This window comes from Sus scrofa, chromosome 1 (genome assembly GCF_054392235.1).
Source record: "Sus scrofa isolate SSC_HxYL_T2T_F1_AM1 chromosome 1, Sscrofa_HxYL_maternal_Yorkshire_Landrace_v2.0, whole genome shotgun sequence".
NCBI lineage: Eukaryota > Metazoa > Chordata > Mammalia > Artiodactyla > Suidae > Sus > Sus scrofa.
This window is the reverse complement of record NC_139383.1, coordinates 2558204-2577294: the sequence shown is the minus strand read 5'-3', so window position 1 is coordinate 2577294 and position 19091 is coordinate 2558204. Positions and strand designations below refer to the sequence as shown.

The following is a 19091-nucleotide window of genomic DNA, read 5'->3' as shown; positions in this document are numbered from 1 at the left end:
TTGGGAGCACCTGGTGGCCAGGCTCCACCCCTGCCCAGCACAGGGCCAGGCATCGAGACATCCCTCGGGCTGCAATCCCCGAGGCTTCTCCGGAAAACAGCACGGATGTCAGACGACCTGCCCAGGGACACTTGCGGGAGAGCCCACAGCCAGCTGCCTGGGGCGAGTTTCGAGGTGCAGTTTCTAACATTTGCTGTAGATGAGCTAGGACCACGGATGCTTTCCAGCTCCTCACTTCTGTCGGCACCCGAATCTTTTTTTTTTTTGTCGTTTTAGGGCTGCACCCTCGGCACATGGAGGTTCCCATGCCAGGGGTCAAATCGGACCTGTAGCCACTGGCCTACACCACAGCCACAGCAATGCCAGATCCAAGCTGCATCTGCAACTTACACCACAGCTCACGGCAAGGCCGGGTCCTCAACCCACTGAGCGAGGCCAGGGATCGAACCTGCGTCCTCATGGATTCTAATCAGATTCGTTTCCGTTGAGCCACGACAGGAACCCCTGAATCATTTGCTTTTTCTTTTTAGGGCCGCACTCACAGCACATGGAAGTTCCAAGCTAGGGGTCAAGTCAGAGCTATAGCTGCTGACCTACACCACAGCTCACGGCCACGCCAGATCCTTAATCCACTGAGTGGGGCCAGGGATCAAACCCACACCCTCGTGAATACCAGTCAGAATCTTAACCCACTGAGCCACAAGGGGAACTCCTGAATCATTTTCACGGAGCTCCATTTTCCATCTTTAATTGTCTTTTCAGGGATATAGTTCTTCCGTTTCTGAAACATGGCAAGGCATTGTAACAGTACTCATTTGACAAATCTTTAAATCATTTATTGCCATTAATTTACAGCATCTCACTGTACACTGCGCGGAAGTACAAACATCTTTCAAACATTGGCAATGTGACTTAGGCAAGGCCAGCTGTCGGCTGTCTCGGGGTCATCAGAGGAGAGGCCATGATTTCTGAGTACGTAAATGCCAACGGCTACAGATTTCGTTCTCTTCGGGTTCTCATTAGTACATTACTGCAGATAAAACCATCACTGGGAATTATTACACAGATTGCACATCTGGGCGACTCTTGCTGAAGAGAAGTGAATTATCTAGCACTTTTAAGGCCGCAGAGTTGGTTTAGAGGCTCTGCTGTTTCTAGAAAAATAGTCTGGTTAGTAAAAAGAGCATGCAGCATATTGTTCTTAGCAAGACTACTCATGACGACGGAACCCGAGTGTCAGCAGCTGGCACTGCCATCCTTCAAACGCCGGATCTTCGTTTTCCACTGTCATGCGGATGCCTTTTTACTCATCCTGGGAAGAAGCACCAGGAAAACGTCAGTGAGAAACCCGGTTTCACCGCCAGCCTCAGGGGCTGGGGGAGGAGCCCTTACCTCAGGCTTACTTGCAGTCAGGGCGAGTTGAGAGAAACAGTACCATCCTCTCTCGAGGTCACTCTCAAGCGCTAGTTAAGTGACTCGTCCTTGCACCGCAGTCCCCGCCCACTCAGCTCAGTTCTGTCCCGGCCCCGTCTCCCCAGCGGCCGCGGCTGCTCTGTGCACATTCAGGCCTGCCCCCGACGCCTCTAAGACGCTGGTCCCCCGCCCCAGTCCCTCCGCACACGAGGGGCCCACGGGCTGTGCTTACTCGTGCCGGATGAGCCGGCCGCCCTGGATGAGCTGGGCCACTTCGTTTGTGGCGTGGCAGGCGAACAGGAGCCAGTTCCGAGGCTGGACCTTGTAGGCAAATCTCATGAAGGTCAGGGAGTAACAGCAGAGGGCTGCGGGGACATGGAGACAGACCGCGACTTACCACCTCCGGTGGTGATGCCGGCCGACCGGGCTCACACGCCTCAGAAACACCATCTCTTCCGTGACAGCCTCTGGAGCCGGTAAAGGCTACCGCTTAACTGCTTCCCGAGCCGGAGGCCGCGCTGGGAGGCGCGCTGTCACTCACCGCCCGCCCGGTTCAAGCGCCTGATGCCAGGGCGCCGACACTCGCTCCGACCTCGGCTTCGGTCCCCCCGAGTTACACTGTGCGTGCGTATTTATATGCTATAGCCCGTTATCTGAAGGAACTGCCGTTGAACCCCAACAGCGGTCCCACGATCAACTGTCAGGGTTTCAAGCAGACTAGCGTCCGACTAAGGTTCAAGAGGACACGTCCTTCACCTGCGTGCACTGCCTCTGCAAGGCGCCCAGGACCTCAGGGCCTCCTAGATGCGGATTTCAAAACCCGGCACCCCTGCTCCGGCCTGCCCGCCACCGGCCTGGCCCTCGGTGGCCGCTGCCGCCAGCCCCCCGTCACTCTCGAGCGGCGCCCGCAGCCCCTGGAGCTCAGACTTGAAACGGAAGCAGGAGCCGCGCGGCGCTGCCAGCACACACGCGGAAACCCTGCCAGCCGCGCGCCGCTGTGCCCTCACCGAACGTCATCCGCCCGCTGATGATCTCGGGGGACTTCTTCATGTCGTTGATGGCGGCGATGGGAAGACCCCAGTTGGCAACCGGGCCCCAGAAGTGCTACAAGAATCGAGGAGAGAAAGGCAGGACGCGTCAGTCGCAGCCGAGAGCAGCCGCTGCTTCTCTCAGCGGCAACGGGGACGTGAAACGGGCGATTGCCCGGGCAGCTGGCTGTGCCCGTATCTGCCTACGAGGTGCCCGCCGACGCCCCGACCACACCGAGGGAACCTCGGACTGGCCCACATAGAGAGTTTTCAAGGGAGGCCAGCTTCTTACACAACTCACTCTGGCCACAGTGTCAACCTTGCTAGCACCACGCTCTACAAGGCAGTGTTTCAACCTATCAAAACTTCTCTCTCCCTGCCAAGTTTTCATGAAGATATTTGTCAACATCTCTCAAAATGCAGACCCTCGGTTGGGCATGTTTCCTGAAGGAAGTAACTTGTTGAGGGAAGAAACTGCCCTTCAGCTCACGGAGCCGTATGAGGATCCGAGAACCTAAAAATCTCCACCCTGAGCCCTGGATAAGAAGAGACTAAGACTGAAAAGTACTTGTGAGGTGACAGCAACAACGTAGATTTAAAAGGCGGACCAATGGCTGTCATCTACAGCGGCGGCCACCCCAGGACAGCCAAGTGAAGCTGTGCCTGTTTAAGAGCAGACGCCCAATGCAACTCACTTTCTGAGGTTGGAGTAAGTCCAGGGACTCTTCCCATTAAATAAACATTATTTATGTACCGTTTGCAAATACTACTCTAAAAGAGAAAGGAAACCACATTTCTTTGCTAAACACCCTTTCCATTATCGGGATATTAAGCAGTGTCTCATGTCTATCAGAGCGTGTGAGATAAATTCAGGCTGCAGAATACACTTCCAGACTGCACTTCTAACACTGACTGAGGATTACTACATCCGAAAACGTCCTAAGAATGAGAAACAAGGGAAAGGCAGGACAGACGCCTGCGAATCACCTTTGTCACGCTCTAACAGTGTTTTGAAACATTTACATAACACGCTTCATGTAAGCCTGAGGCCCATGCCTGCCTGAATGGCTCCCCGACTTACATCCGAGTCATGAACCCTGAAACTCAGGCACAGTTGTGCTCTACAGACTCTTGGAGGCTCATGGGTCCTGCTTTCAGGGCAGATTCTGTCTAGGACGCTCCCTGCTGAAGCTGAAACACGTCTTGAACCCAGACGAGGGCTGGGCCGTCTCCCCCCGCCACCCCCAGGCCTCTGCGATGGGGGCCTGTCCCTCCTCGTCGCCGTCTTTCCCTGCCTGTCCTTCTCTCTGCGTCACTTCGCCTTCAGCTGTGATCCCAGGCCCTCTGCCTCCCCTCCTCTGTGGCCGACGCCAGTCTAGTCCCGTGGTTTTCTGTTTACTCGCTTCCCACTGCTCTGCTCTGCTCTGCACGGTGGTCTCGAGACGACACATCTCGCACACACACTGGGCTGCACGCTGGGGGCTCGGGGACACAGTGTCCCTGCTCACAGCTGGGGCTGAGAGCGAAGAGGCCGGGGCATGAAACCCAAGAGCTGAGAAGCTGGGGGCCCCTTCTGGTCATGCGACAGCGTTAACTGTTTTCGTGTGACGAGTGTCGGGTTACACGAAGGAGAGCTCCAGGGCTTTGTATACAGTTGGGATTAGAAGCACCGAGATACACTGAAGATGTATTCCTTAGAATACAAAAGTGCAAAGAATTTCAACACCACTCACTGAAATATCTACCCCTAGAAAAAAAGCTAGTAACACAGCTTCTCCATCTAGTTCTCACTTCCCTGTTGGAAGGGCAGGTTCGGTCTGTGCCGTTGGACACGCATCAGCCAGGGCACTGGTCCTGCAGAGGGCAGTGTCCCGAGCCGACCGGGGAGCCGGGGCCACTGGAGGCGCCCCGAGCCCGTCACCGCGAGGCTGGTGGCGGGTGTGCCACCTCGGCCAGAGCAGGCCAGGCGTGGCGTCCACAACTCTGTCAGGGGAGAAAATGTGCGAAAGCCTGAAATGAAGAAGAAACAGGGTTCTTACCGTACTGTTTTGTGAGGAGTCCCCGAGGTTCAGACAGGAGAGACGTTGGGGGGAAAGAAGAGAAAGATCAGTTATCTGGAAAGATTGTGATGATGAGGTTATTTCAGCCTCACACATAATTCAAGCTTCAGCAAAAGGACAACAATGTCAGCAGCACATTCTTTTTTCTTGAGAAGACCTAGTGAGATTTTCAATAACTTTTACCTAATGAAAATAGACAGTAATTCTATGAAAAAGAAACGTAATCCTTAGAGTGGGGCTATCCAACAGACATATAATGCAAATCACGAATAGCAGCCACATCCAGCGTTGTCACTGCAGGGGCTCGGGCCACTGCTGGGGTGTGGGTTCGATCCCTGGCCGGGGAACTTCTGTGTGCGGCGGGCGTGGTCAATAAAACAAAAAAAAATAATGAAAATAGAAGCCACCTACGTAATTCAAAAATTTCTAGAAGCCACATTAACGAAAGTAAAAAACAAGAGTTAATTTATTCTAATATTTCAACATATTTTCACTTGAACACACAATCTGTGACAACGCAGGTGATATTCTACGTTCTCTTCTGCTGCCGAGGCTCCGAGGAGGCCTGGAGTGCTGACTTTGCGGCACACCTCAGGCCACAGTCCCCGAGCTCCGTCACCTCGTGGCTCGTGGCTCTCAGACTGGACAGCACCAGTTTACGGGCATTTCTACAAAACTGACAAGCTGGAGAGAAACCCAAGGCTGCAGAATCCTACGGGCAACTGACTCTCCCTTTTCACTTACTCCCAGGCTGTCAGCAGAACGGGAGCCCCGAAAAGTAGGTATGTAATCCTACAGTTTGTGCACGCTGGGGCTCTGGGGCAAGTGGTGCCTGGCACTCACAAGACACTCAAAAAGTCTCTGCCGAGTGAACGAAGAGAAAAATCTTTTCGTGTTAAGTGAATTGTTTCCCTGAACGGTAAACTTAATACCCATCAGAAATACATCAAAAGTTTCATAATGAATTACTTTGATTTCTGAGATGGCATTTCTTCTTTCCGGGATATAGTTTAATTGTTCTGTGAAGGCAAACCCTTAAAGTGTAGCTACAGAAAAAGTTCGTGAAATAAAATGATAAAATCCTTGATACACAGTCACATTCAAACAGCTCCTCCAGCTGCTTTGATTTAGGGGGTTGAGGAGATTCCAATTTCCCAAATTTTATTTTACTTTATTTTTTTGTCTTTTTAGGGCCACATCCGTGACATATGCAGTCTCTCAGGCTAGGGATCGAATCAGAGCTGTAGCCGCCAGCCTACAGCACAGCCACAGCAACACGGGATCTGAGCCGCGTCTGCAACCCACACCACAGCTCCCGGCAACGCCGGATCCATAACCCCCTGAGCGAGGCCAAGGATCGAACCCGCAGCTTCATGGTTCCTCGTCGGATTCGTTTCCACTGCGCCACGAGGGGAACGCCCCAAAGTTGAAATGAGAGTCTTTGTTGATGATGCTTCAAGCAGGTTCTGTTATGAAATGTGAAGAGCCTAGAAAGAGCCTGCCTTTCACCGTTAAGTGAAGAGCTTTAGCAGCTTATGTTTCCACTGTGCTAACAAATTTCGTCACCCAGATGGTATTTCATAGCGAGTCCAGGAGAGCACAGGGCTTTGAGGGCGAGAAGGCGACTTCCTGGCCAGGTCAGAGGGCGGAACCCGGGTGGGGACGGACTGAGTCACCCGTGGGGCCGGCCTCCTCCGTGCGGGACCGGGACACCGCTTGTGTGCATCTGCACATGGCCAAGGGCGCTTTTTCCTCACAAAAATATTTAAACAGATGTGGTTCTTAAAATCTAGACTGTCCATGTGGGGATACTTTGGTTTTCCATTCAGGACCTCTGCTGGGATGTACAGGAGTCCGAATCCTCCTGCTGCACAGACATGGCCTCAGGGCCGACTGGAGAGGAGTGTGAGGAAGGAGTTCAATCCGGCTCCGTCCCCCGCTCACCCCGAAAGCACCCGGGACGAGGACCACAAAAGCAACGTGGATCACACAACACGCTGAGAAGAGTCCCCGAGGAGCACAGACCCCGGCGCTCAACATCCCTCATTCCACGTCAGTTGCCCAAAACGTGAATCCACCACGCGGTCAAAAAATCGCAGAAGCTTAACTGTGCGGAGCCAAAAGGTAAATGAAAAGCTTCCTGGGGCGCACGAGCATCCGTTCCAGAGAGACACCTACGAGCCACACGAACTGCCGCGGGCGCAGGGGCCGCAGTACCGGAATCGGCGGGGCACAGCCTTGGCGCTCCCTCCAAGCCCTACGCTGCCTTTGTTTGATTTCAGGGGAGGTTTATAAACACCTCCAACATGTGTAAAGGTTTTTCTTGGTTTACTTACGACCTTGAAGTCTCCTGAAGGAGAACCTCGGCCTCCCCAGCTAAGAGTGAGCTTGGTGGGGGGGACAGCGTGGCGTGAACACGACTGTCTTTCTCCTTCATTTGGAACCCGGCTCGTTTGCGCCAAGATCTCAGCTAAGCCCATTTTTATTGTCATGAGGGCACTGCCAATCTCAGTTTCCAGAGTTACTGACAGGTGCTGTGAGTAACCCAGCGGACTTGCGTGTACAGTACCCAGAGGGTCCCAGTGGCCGCCAGCACGGTCTGTTTGTGTCACCGAGTGGGTGAGATCCTGAGACACTCGAGACCGCGATTCTCTCACAGGCCGCAAATGCTCATTCCATTTATTCTCACCCACTGTGACCTCATTTTCTAGTGCAAGTTAAAAAAGGGGGGGATTAACTATCGGAATGGGTGATATTCAGCTGTTCTTGGCTGGTCAAAACTAAACTGGAGGCCAAAACAGTGCCGGGGGCAGTTCTGCTCCGACACTTTCAGCCTCGGCGGTTTCTGAAGGTCAGCCGCACAGCAGGGAGGCAAAGCCGGGCGTGGCGAGGCGGACACACAGGTACCAAGACGGTCTCTTGAAAGCATCTCCCTCTAGACCCTAAACCGCCACTCCCGGCTTGGCCTCCCAAGCCTGAGGTCCGGAGGGTGGCCACTTCTCTGCTCGGCCGGGATCTCAGTGTTTCCTGGCAAGTGAAGTGTCAGGCCATCTGATGCCTGAGGCCCATTCCAACATCCACGACTTGGAGGAGACGTTCTGTGGACACACTCTGAACACGTGTGACCACACGTGCATCCGTTCCCTTCTCTAAGGAGGGGAGTCAACCTCCAGGATAAACCTGCACGGACCTTGCTAAAACGGTGTCCCCTCTTGCAACTTCTTGGCCCCTTCTAATGTATTCTTCTCAACCAAAATTAACGAGCAAGAAGAGAAGAAGAGCAGAAAAGAGTTATCTTCTTTTACTCCACCCATAAGGTATGTGAGGAGATAGTGTATTAAAAAAAATAGGATAGAGATAGAAGAAGTGCCTGATTCAAGATTTTCAGAAGGAATCAGTGAAAGGAAAGGTGAAAGGCATCAAAAGGAGGACCAGGCACCTGCGGCTCAAACCCAGAAGATCCATAACAACAACAACAACCAGCCTTCGCTTTTGCCAGGCACTGCATGCTGCGACCTTACAGAGCCACCAAAGCACACAACCTAAGCCATCTGCCCAAGACCACACAGCTGGAAAGCAACAGGACTGGGTTTCGAACCTGGTACCCAACTTATCACTAGGTGGAATAACACCGCCATCACATCCAACAAAAACTGCCCCTAACTACTTAACCTTTTTTAAATGTTCCAGTTGTCCCAGTAATGCCATTTACAGCCGTTTTTCCCAAACCAGAGCCAAAGTCCACACACTGCCTTTGATTTGAGCCTCTTCCCTTAACTCCTGCTTCTCCATGGGGGGAAGAAAACATTTTAAAATACACGTGGAAATCCACGGTAGTAAGAGAGACACTTAAACCTTATTCACAAAATATAAGTGATAGGAGTTTATAATCTGTGAAATAGGACTGTATATGTTTGCTGAAAACCTCAATTATGTTGTTAATAAAACGACTTTTTAAAATTCTACGACAGCTTTCGTTTGGAAAACATCTCAACCCTTTGGCAGGCTGGTCTTTAGATGGAGAATACAGGAGAATCTTCGTGGGCCGGAGTGCAGAGCGTGCAGAGCAAGGTGCTGGCCAGGGGAGCAGGAAGGCACGGAGCCTGCTTCCTGAGGGGACAGCAGGTGGGTGACAGGGGCCCCGACTGCTCCACTCACCTCTGCAAGGGCAACGCGAAGGTTGTGCGAAAGAAGCCTAGACAAAGAGATGGGGAGCTTTCCTCTGGTAAATTCCAGGAGGAAGGATGCTCTTTCCAGGGGAAGAAGCTAATAAAAGAGCTTCCGGTGAGAGCAGTGATACCTGCCCTCAAACCACCCTCAACCACTGAGCGGCAGGCCAGCATGAAATCCCGCCCTTGGGAAAGCAAGGCCAGTCGAACATCTTACTTCATCTGTTCAGTCCACAGAAGTGTTTTCAGGCCAAAATCACAGAGCTTTACACCTCATGAAACCGAGCAGGACCTGCAGGGCCTTCCCAGGTTTAAAAGCCCCTCCGTGTCCCTCAGGTCTTTGTAGAAAAAGGCTTGTCTCCGAGACCTTCCCCTAAGCGCCCAAGCAAGGAAGGAAGGGAGGGAATAGGCAGAAACAAGGAAAAGCAGCCCAGCAGGAAAAGCCATCAGAGCTGGAACAACAGAGGCCTGGTTCCTCCTGAAGGACTGTCAGCACACACGACACCTGGACACCCACCTCGGAGCTGTTCTGCACAAAGCAGGAAACTTCTGCCCCCCCCAACCCCCCGGCGTGCACACGCACCTCCTGCAGGTGGATGTGGTGACTCCATTCCCACCACAGGCAGCAGACTCCAGACTGGCTGGAACCGGGTTGACGATTAAGATTCCCAAACATCACCCTGTCCCCTCCCCACCAACCACTCAGAACAGAGTCCACGAGCTGATCACCAGCCTGCAACCCTCACCCTCATGTGTCTTTGAACCCTCCTGAGCGCTGGGCACCAGCTGCCCCTCTTGCTCGGCTGCTTCCTTCCCCACAGCCTGGCATCACTAGACTGGCTTTGCTGTGTCGGGTGAGGGACCCGAGTTCGGTTCAGTAACGCTGACACTTAAGATTGTAACTTTTCACGTAACAGGACACTTCGTAAAATGTTTCTGCTACAAAGACAGCAGGATATAAGAGAAATAGATAGTGACTTGGGGTTTCCAAGAATTTTCACGTCCCTCACTCGGTTTAATTTTCAACAACCCAACCAAGTTGGGTTTATCCTTAAATCCATTTCCTAGCCGGGGTAGCCAAAGTCCCCTGGGACTGCCTGCCCAGGATCCCTGGGCTAGTGGTCATTCTTCTGACTCTGAGCTGGGTGCCCTACCAGGCAGCACTTTCTGGAACACTGCGATTCTTTTCTCATTTAGTCAGCACTTAATCAATTAAAGTAACAGGAGAGAAAGAAAGTATAGAAACAGTAAAGCTACATGAAGTTAATTCTTGAAAAAAAGGTTAGGTCATATATCGAAGTATTCAACTGAAAAGTCTAGCTCTCAGAAACCTATCTAGTAGAAAAAATACAAATTTCTTTCTTTCTTTCTTTTGTCCTTTTGCCTTTTCTAGGACCGCACTTGCGGCACATGGAGGTTCCCAGGCTAGGGGTCAAATTGGAGCTGTAGCTGCCAGCCTATACCACAGCCACAGCCATGCGGGATCTGAGCCACGTCTGCGACCTACACCACAGCTCATGGCAATGCCGGATCCTTAGCCCACTGAGCGAGGCCAGGGATCGAACCCAAAACCTCATGGATGCTAGTCAGATTCGTTTCTGCTGAGCCATGACGGAAACTCCAGAAAAAATACAAATTTAAAAAGTAGGGTTCTCTTTCCTGAAAATATGTGTATTTTACACATTCTTCCTATATAATGGACTGCTAGGTAATCATCAGCATATTTCTAACAGAGCTAAAATATAATCACTTTTTTTAATCTTTTTTTTTTTTTTTTAAAGGGCTGCACCCATGGCATATGGAAGTTCCTGGGCTAGAGATCGAATCAGATCTACAGCTACGGGCCCTACACCACAGCCACAGCAACCCCAGATCTGAGCCCCATTTGCAGCCTACAACACAGCTCACAGCAACGCTGGATCCTTTAACCCACTGAATGAGGCCAGGAATCGAATCCAAATCCTCATGGACACTAGCCACGTTTGCAACGTACTGAGCCACAAGGGGAACTCCCACAATCACTTTATTCTTAATTATATCACACAGTTTTGCCCTTGGCTATACTAAACTTTTAAGAACGCGCATACGAAAAAGGAAATCTTAGTAAAAGCTCAGGTAATATTTAAAGTCACAGAGAAACAACTGCAGGAGTAAGAACACATCCTCACGTTAACTTCTTTGCTCAGATTTTTCCAAAACATTAATCTGAAAAAAACTCTGCTCCACGGTACTAAACATCTATCTTAATTAATCAAAGTCCTACATATGCCCAGAAAGTTCATTTTTGGAAAATCAAGAGTGAAGCTTCTGTTTCCAAATTTAGTCTACCACACGGCAAGCATTTATTTTTCTTTTGCCACTGCTCTTTAAAATCAGAAGTAAACAGTGTTTGCCATAAAATTCAGAACCTAAAAAAAGAATCCTTTTTATACTGATGACATGGAGCCGCCTCCATACTGTACCCTCTGGATGGCTATACTTCTCTCTCCTCGACTGTCATCACTTTATCTCTTTACCACACTGAACTGTTGAAAAATACTGCTGCCCTATACTTACCTAGGCTTTAAAAATCACACAAAAGCTAACTAAAATTTATCCTCCTAAGTAAATAAACTATATAAAACTGTTTTAAACTTATATTAAATATTTTGAAACAAAGAGAAGGTATCTCAAGATTAGAGGTGACAATAAAATACAAAAAGGGTCTTCAGGGCTTTCAGCCCGCTCACGCCCTTTGTTTCTAACTGGAGAAGAAAGGTTAATGGAAAACATAAAAAAGTAAAAAGTATGCCCTTAGAGAGACACTAGCTTTGGCAGAATCAAACAATACATTTTAGATTTGGTTCTGTGCCAGGCTTTGAATCTTAAGCCGAAAAAACCCGAAGGCGAGGCCGCCCCGTCTGGGCTCCATGCCCATGTCTGACACCTGCAACTCACCTGCCGGGCGCCGCGGAATTCCAGCCCGCGCCAGGGGCAGGACCGCCTCACAGCTGGCGCACACTTGCCCCGCAGGTGCAGCGGAGGGGGGCGGGGGGCGCCGACAAACCGCCCGGGCGGCTCTCCGCACCTCCGCCCTGGGGCGGGGGTTCCCCCGCCGTCCTCCGCCCCCACGGCCGGGGCCCCTGCGCCCCTGCCCGGCCACCGTCCCGCTACCCCGGGACCCCGCTCGGCCGTCAGCAGCCCCCTCCCGGCCACCCCGGAATCCAGGCCCCGGCGTCTGCACCCCCGCCGCCCCTCGTCCCGGCGGCGTCTGCTGCGGACACCGGAGCCCTCGAAGGGTCTCAGGGTCGGGCCCGGGGGACTCGTCACCTCATGAGGTAGTCGCGGAAGTCCTTGCTCCGGACATAGTCCGCCGCCTTTCGCACCAGCGCACCCGCCATGGCCGTGCCGGACACAGCGCCGCCCTCGGTGCCGCCGCCAACGCTCCTTGGAGCCCAATGACACCAGTCGGAGCGGACAGCGCGGACACAGAACCCTCCAGCGAGCGCCCCTCACGACAGCTCGGCCCCGCCTTACGGCCGCTGCCCTCCGCCCGTCTCTCAACCTATGGGAGAGCGCAGAGCGGGAGGCGGGGGCGCGGATTGGCCCCCGCGCGCCGCACACCTCCTTCCCGCCCCTCGGCGGCTCGCGGGGTCGAGGCCTGCTGCCGTAAAACAGTCGCGGTTCGGCGGCGATTGGCTGGCGGTTGCTAGGCACCTGCGCTCCAGCCAAGCAGATGACAGTTCCTGCGTGGGCGCTCGACCCGCGTCACGTGGGCCTTGGCAGCGCTCCAGACTTGACGTGGGCGCGGGGAGGAGCTTGTAGGGCGCCCCGCGATGCGGCTGCGCCCGGCGATGCGGCTGCACGTGCTGGGGAGCGGCGCCGCTAGCTCTGGAGCAGCGCGGATGCCACCGCGCCAGGCGCTTGGAGTCGGAGAGGGAGATGCCGGAGGCTCCGGCTGTTCAGGGGCACCGCTTGTTTTTGTTTATTGACAGTGTTTCATACTGGCCCCAAACTCAATACAGCTGAGTCATTTTAAATGCCTTAGGTGTGAAGTTCCCGTCCTGGCGCAGTGGGTTAAGGATCCTGCATTGATGATGCTAGGATGCAGGTCGCAGCTCCAGCTCGGATTGGAGTGGAGTCTGGCCAACTTACCTACATAGGCCTGGGGGTGGGGGACGACATAATTTTTTTTTTTCTTTTAAGTACCTTAGGTGAGAGTTTGGCGGCAGGGATCCTCCAGCATCCCTAGCAAGAACGTCAGTTGGACTGTAAACACCATTGTTTTTAATCTGGAAAGACTGGAAATAATAGACATAGCCACCGAAGGGAGAAGGTCAAATCAACTGAGCTTCCATTTATCAAGTAACTATACAGCAGCTTAAAAGAATAAGGAAGCGGAGTTCCCGTCGTGGTGCAGTGGTTCACGAATCCGACTAGGAACCATGAGGTTGTGGGTTCGATCCCTGACTCCGCTCAGTGGGTTAAGGATCTGGCGCTGCCGTGAGCTGTGGTGTAGGTTGCAGACGCGGCTTGGATCCCGCGTTGCTGTGGCTCTGGCGTAGGCCGGCGGCTACAGCTCCGATTCGACCCCTAGCCTAGGGACCTTCACATGCCTCGGGAGCCGCCCTAGAAAAGGCAAAAAGACAAAAAAAAAAAAAAAAGAATAAGGAAGCTATGAGTGCTGATGTGGAAAAATCTTTTAAGATTTATGGGGGAAAAATCAAGGTGCAGAACCATGTGTAAAGTGCGCTAATCATTTGTGCATAGAGACAAAGTATATAAATTTGTTTCCAAAAATAAGATGTTAGCAGTGGCTACATCTAAGGAAGTCAGGGATTCAGGGAAACTTCTTTGTATACTTTCTTGTTTCTTTTGAAGCTTGGGCAATGAACATAACACCATCTGTTCAAAATAAATAACATTAAAGAAGAAAAGAAATGCCTTCGAGAATTAAAATAGCAGTTGTTGGAGTTCCCTGTGTGGCTCAGTGGTTAAGGAATCCGACTAAGAACCATGAGGTTGTGGGTTCGATCCCTGTCCTTCATCAGTGGATTAAAGCTCCGGCTCAGTGGTTTAAAGAACCAGTGTTGCCGTGAGCTGTGCTGTAGGTCGCAGACGCGGCTGGGGTCTGGCATTTCTGTGGTTCTGGGGTAGGCAGGCAGCTACAGCTCTGATTAGACCCCTAGCCTGGGAACCTCCATGTGCCATGGGTGTGGCACTAGAAAAGACAAGAAAAAGAAAAAAGTAAAATAGCAGTTGTTTCACTGAGTCAGATTTCTTTTCTGTTGGATGTCTACAGGTCACACCTAACCTTGATCTTCTGTAAAAGTTCATCCCAACCCATGGAAACTCGCAATCACGTGATAACACCTGGATTCCACTGGTGCTTCAGACAGAGTTTGGAATTATGACCTAAGAGAAGCAAAGGGTCTTGATTATTCATATGATTATTAATAGCTGCTGTTTGCTGGCCAGGAAACTTTTCAAACCTAATTTCTCCTCACATCAACCCAGATGATGGGTGTAAGGGAACTGAACGGCTTTCTAGGAAAAAAAAAAACAAAACCAACAGCTGCTTCTGAGAGAAGGGGCTCCTGGATTCATGCGGGTTCAGCCTTATCCCCTCATGCTTTTCTTTCCCTCGTGAGTGGTGGTTCTGAAACTTGAGCTTTCAGAAAAATCGCCTGCAGTTTCCTAGGCCCCAAACCCCAAAGCCTCAGGAGGTCTAGGCTGGGGCTCCGAAAGCTTCCTTGCTAAGGAGCAAATTAGTGGTTCTGAGGCTGCTGGTCGGGGACAGCCCTTGGAGAAATGCCACTGGGGGCACCTGTGCCAATGACTGTTGTCACCTCTGGGCAGCCTTGGAGGACTCAGCTTTCACCTTTGAGTGGCATTTGGCCTTTGAGCTTTCGGTTGGTTTCCTATTGTGTGGAGAAGTATAAGCTGGACTCTTTTAAGTAAAAAACGATATGGATAAAGGAATGGATAAAAACCTGGCATCTGAGCCCAGTTCTCTTACTCTGAGCCATACTTTCTCCACTATTTCGGATGTTGTGACAAAGAGGATTTCTTTCATGTTAATAGTATTTCTGCTGCTTTAAAAACAGAGCAGGTGGCGCAGTGGTTAACGAATCCGACTAGGAATGATGAGGTTGCGGGTTCGATCCCTGCCCTTGCTCAGTGGGTTAACGATCTGGCATTGCTGTGAGCTGTGGTGTAGGTCGCAGACGCGGCTCGGATCCTGCGTTGCTGTGGCTCTGGCGTAGGCTGGCAGCTATAGCTCCGATTCGACCCCTAGCCTGGGAACCTCCATATGCCATGAGAGAGGCCCAAGAAATAGCAAAAAGACAAAAATAAAATAAAATAAAATAAAAACAGAGCAGGGAGTTCCCGTCGTGGCACAGTGGTTCATGAATCCGACTAGGAACCATGAGGTTGCAGGTTCGATCCCTGGCCTTGCTCAGTGGGTTAAGGATCCGGCGATGCCGTGAGCTGTAGTGTAGGTCGAAGACGCGGCTTGGATCCCGAGTTGCTGTGGCTCTGGTGTAGGCTGGCGGCTACAGCTCCGATTAGACCCCTAGCCTGGAAACCTCCATATGCCGCGGGAAGTGGCCCTAGAAAAGGCAAAAAAAATAGAAATAAAAAAATAAATTAAAAAAAAATAATAAAAACAGAGCAGGCCATTCGGTCTCGTGTATAAGAGAGCAGAGGTGGAGAAGAAACCCGGCTGCCCTGCTTCACAAGACGATAGAAAGGCCCAGCCCTACATGGTGGCTGCAGGGACAGTGCAGGGGAGGTGAAGATGCAAACGTCGCTGGCTGCCCTGAGTCCCACCTGCAAAGGCCTTGCAGTGCCTGGACGCTCACATGCCTGTCAACTAAAAAAATATGCAGGGGATTCCCGTCATGGCGCAGGGGTTAACGAATCCAACTAGGAACCATGGGCTGGAGGGTTTGATCCCTGGCCTCGCTCAGTGGATTAAGGATCCGGCGTTGCCATGAGCTGTGGTGTAGGTCGCAGACGCGGCTCGGATCCCGAATTGCTGTGGCTCTGGTGTAGGCTGGTGGCTACAGCTCCAATTGGACCCCTAGCCTGGGAACCTCCATATGCTGCGGGTGTGGCCCTAGAAAAGACAAATAAATAAATAATATGCAAACTGAAAGGTGAAAGTTAAGTTTTATTTGGGACAAAGTTAGGACTTAAGCCCGGGAGATAGCATCTCAGGGAGCCCTGAGAACCCGCTCCGAGGCCGTGAGGGAGGAGCTGGGATATACGGAGTTTTTGCAACAAAGGGCAGGGGAGCAGGAACAAAGAGGCCTGGGCTCCCGGAAATCATGCCTTTGATATGCACCTCTGCTCTCAGGGCCTGAGCATTCACAGCCTGCAGGACTCCCCAGCTCTCACCCTTGGAGACATTCTTTTATCCTTAAGTACAGATGGGGCTGAAATACCACCCAAGGAGGAAACGGGGACCATCAGGACGGGATCAAGGTGGGGGGAGGTGCTGGGGCACACACGCATTTTCCAAAAGTCTGCTGCCGGTGTCCTGTAGGCCACGACCAGTCACAAGGAGCAGACGGCACCACGGAGAATTTCAGTGTTTTCCTAGAAATGAGGAGATGCAAGAATCGGGCATGTAAATCTTCTCCTAAAAATATCTGCCTCTCCGAAGTCCTGTTCTTCCAGTTTTTCCCAGAGCTCAGACGGCCTCGCTCCTGGTCTCCACCCTGAGCTCCACTCATCTAACTACTAAAATAGCGAATTAGTAATAGTACCGACATGGTCTAGCACACTGAGCCCCACAGGTCACGCATCGCATAATCCGTCTCGTGGGGTCGTCGTGATGAAGAGGCAGCTTCGGAAGAGGTACTCGGTGCATGATGAGTGTCACCCATATAAGGAGGTATCGTTTTTGTCGTGCTGCCCAGTTTTCCTGTGGCCCGACACCTGCCTTTCTTTGGTGCCGGTTAGGCAAACACACCAGGGCTCGGGTAGCTTAGGAATTTAAAGGCTGCAGTCAATAAGTAAACCTGGAAACGGGAGATCAACGGGAGCCAGGACCCTTCGGTTCAAAAGCCAAAGTACCTTTGCGAATCTGAAGGCGTCTGGAGGTGTAAATTTCTCAGCCAAGTTATCTTCCTTCCGGCAGGTAGTTCATGCACTGTGCTGCCCGGGGGTTGGGGAATCCTTTTAGATCCGTCCCAGGTTGCTGGTCCTGGGCTGTGGTTAAAGACCTCACAAAGAAACTGGGGTCGAAGGTAAGGGATCTTCCCTCCGCCCAGCAATTCAGTACTTCGCGAAGGAAGAAAGCAACCCCACGTCGCTATTTCGCTCTCCCTGTTGAAATGGATGCCTCAGGCCTCAGTCCTCAATGGACAATGACCCATCCTTTGAAAGCGGACCGGGGCTGCTCATCCCAAGTCCCCAGCTGCTGCTCACACGTTGCCCTGTGGGGAAACAGGCACCACACACTCTGTGACCAGGGCAGCTCTCCCCAACCCTGTGGTCTCCAGAGTTTGGATGACAAGGGCCATTTTTTTGGTCAAATATATGAATGGATTAGAAAAGCTGAGTCAGACAAGGTTACTTTTTTTCCTGCAGCTCTTCTGCGAGCTCTTTCTGAGCTCCTGTGGATGATGCGAGCATAAAGAAGCTTATTCTGTGTAGCGTTTCCCGAGCTTCCTTAACCACGGAGTCCTTCTGGAGGGAGCATCTCCTGGGCCCCACCTTCCAGGGACCCACGTCCCGACCCTCTGAGCCAGGGTGTGTGGGAGGAGCTGAGCCCTCCCACTCCGCTCAGTGCCCCTTTGTGGCTGCTTGTATGGGGTAAGTCACTCAAGGCCCAGGCCTTGGCTATGAAGTAGAACGAAGAAACAACACATCATACACCTTGCTGAATTTCTGAGGATTAGAAGGAATGAGGCTTGTGAAAGGCCAGACACGGTCAGCAGTTGACTCCCCGGCCCTGCAGCCCCTTGGCAGCAACGTCCACTTCTTCCCTGTGTCCCCCTCAGGGCAGCGTGGCCCCGCCTGCCCTCCTTTCCTGGCTGCGCAATAGCTGGGTTTTGTTTTCTCTTTAGGCGGAGGTTGCATCTTGCAACACCGTCTGTGTGCTCCTTCAAATCCTCTGAGCGTTAGCTGCTCTCTTGGAGGACAAAGGTGAGAGATGCTCTCTGCGGATTTCTGTCCTTGCAGGATGGGGGTGGGGGTGGGGGCAGAGCTGTCTGGGTCCTTGTCTCTGCTTCTCCTGCACCATCGTTTGGTTCTGGGGGCGCTGAAAACTGGACAGGGGGAAACCAGGTCAACAGAAACGGCAGCTCCCAGCTCTGGCACAGACCGCTTTTCCAGCCTCTGCTCCTGCGGGCAGAGCGGCCCTGAGCAGTATGTGCAGGGTTGGGGGGCTGGGAGGTGGGTGGCTCCTGGGGTTGTGGGTGCAGGAGAATAGACAGCCCTTTCTCTTCTCCGGCTGACACAGCTGAAATTCGCCCTTTGTGAGGACGCCTTGAAGACAGTAGGGGTTGTGCTGTTTAGCTGGGCGCGCCATATGGAGGTTCCCAGGCTAGGGGTCCATTCGGAGCTGTAGCTGTCGGTCTACACCGGAGCCACAGCAACGCGGGATCCGAGCCGCGTCTGCAACCTACACCACAGCTCACAGCAACGCCGGTTCCTTAACCCACTGAGCGAGACCAGAGATCGAACCCATGTCTTCGTGGATGCTAGTCAGGTTGGCTAACCTCTGAGCCACTATGGGAACTCCTGGTCTCAAACTTTTAAATGAAGTTTTTAAGCTTCAGGTTTAGCTCAGTGGTTTGCAGTGTGATGTCAGGGAGAAAACACAAATCACACACTGGCGTTTGTTACTTTGAATATTTGGCAAACATTCCCTTTATTTCAAGAAATTCTTGAAATGGAGGTAAAGTAGGAGTAACTCTTTGTAAAACTCTTCCAATAAGATCGCATTACGTTCATCCTCCTTTATGGCTTTCAACAGTTCCATAAACCAAGTGAGTCCCAGGATTGGCTCGTGTCTAATGAACAATTAAAAAAGACTGTCTCCGTGTCACTCTTCACGTCTGCTTCAGCAAACCAAATATAAGCATTTTTTTTTTTTCCAGGGCTGTGCTCGTGGCATATGGAGGTTCCCAGGCTAGGGGTCTAATCGGAGCTGCAGCTGCCAGCCTCCACCACAGCCGCAGCAATGCCAGATCCTGAGCCGAGTCTGTGACCTACACCACAACTCATGGTAACACCGGATCCTTAACTCACTGAGCAAGGCCAGGGATGGAACCTGCAACCTCATGGTTCCTAGTCGGATTCATTAACCACTGAGCCACGAAGGGAACTCCAAATACAAGTATTTTCAATATGCATCAGATAATGGGAAAAAGCAGTAAGAGAAACATCCATGCCCAGTTTTAAAATTTCCCTAAGTCCCCAATTTT

At 51.9% G+C, this 19091-nt stretch overlaps 1 protein-coding gene across 3 annotated transcripts; it reads right to left on the bottom strand.

Moving 5' to 3' along the window:
• Positions 1-814: 814 nt before the first annotated feature.
• On the bottom strand, positions 815-12142 carry MPC1 (mitochondrial pyruvate carrier 1). 3 transcript variants are annotated; one of them, NM_001244864.1, is given in 5 exon segments: positions 815-1312; positions 1646-1778; positions 2421-2517; positions 4481-4484; positions 11980-12142. In NM_001244864.1, coding segments are annotated over 5 exon segments (330 nt in total). In that variant the 5' UTR covers positions 12051-12142; the 3' UTR covers positions 815-1287.
• Positions 12143-19091: the final 6949 nt, after the last annotated feature.

Bases quoted from the DNA above. Each gene is read 5' to 3' on its own strand.
- MPC1 (XM_084987410.1), bottom strand. From the start codon at position 4,597: ATGTGTGAGGCTGAAATAACCTCATCATCACAATCTTTCCAGATAACT. The intron at 2,518-4,480 runs GTAAGAACCCTG...CGATTCTTGTAG, and splicing joins ACTCCTCACAAAACAGTACG to CACTTCTGGGGCCCGGTTGC. The intron at 1,313-1,645 runs GTAAGCACAGCC...GCTTCTTCCCAG, and splicing joins GGCCGGCTCATCCGGCACGA to GATGAGTAAAAAGGCATCCG.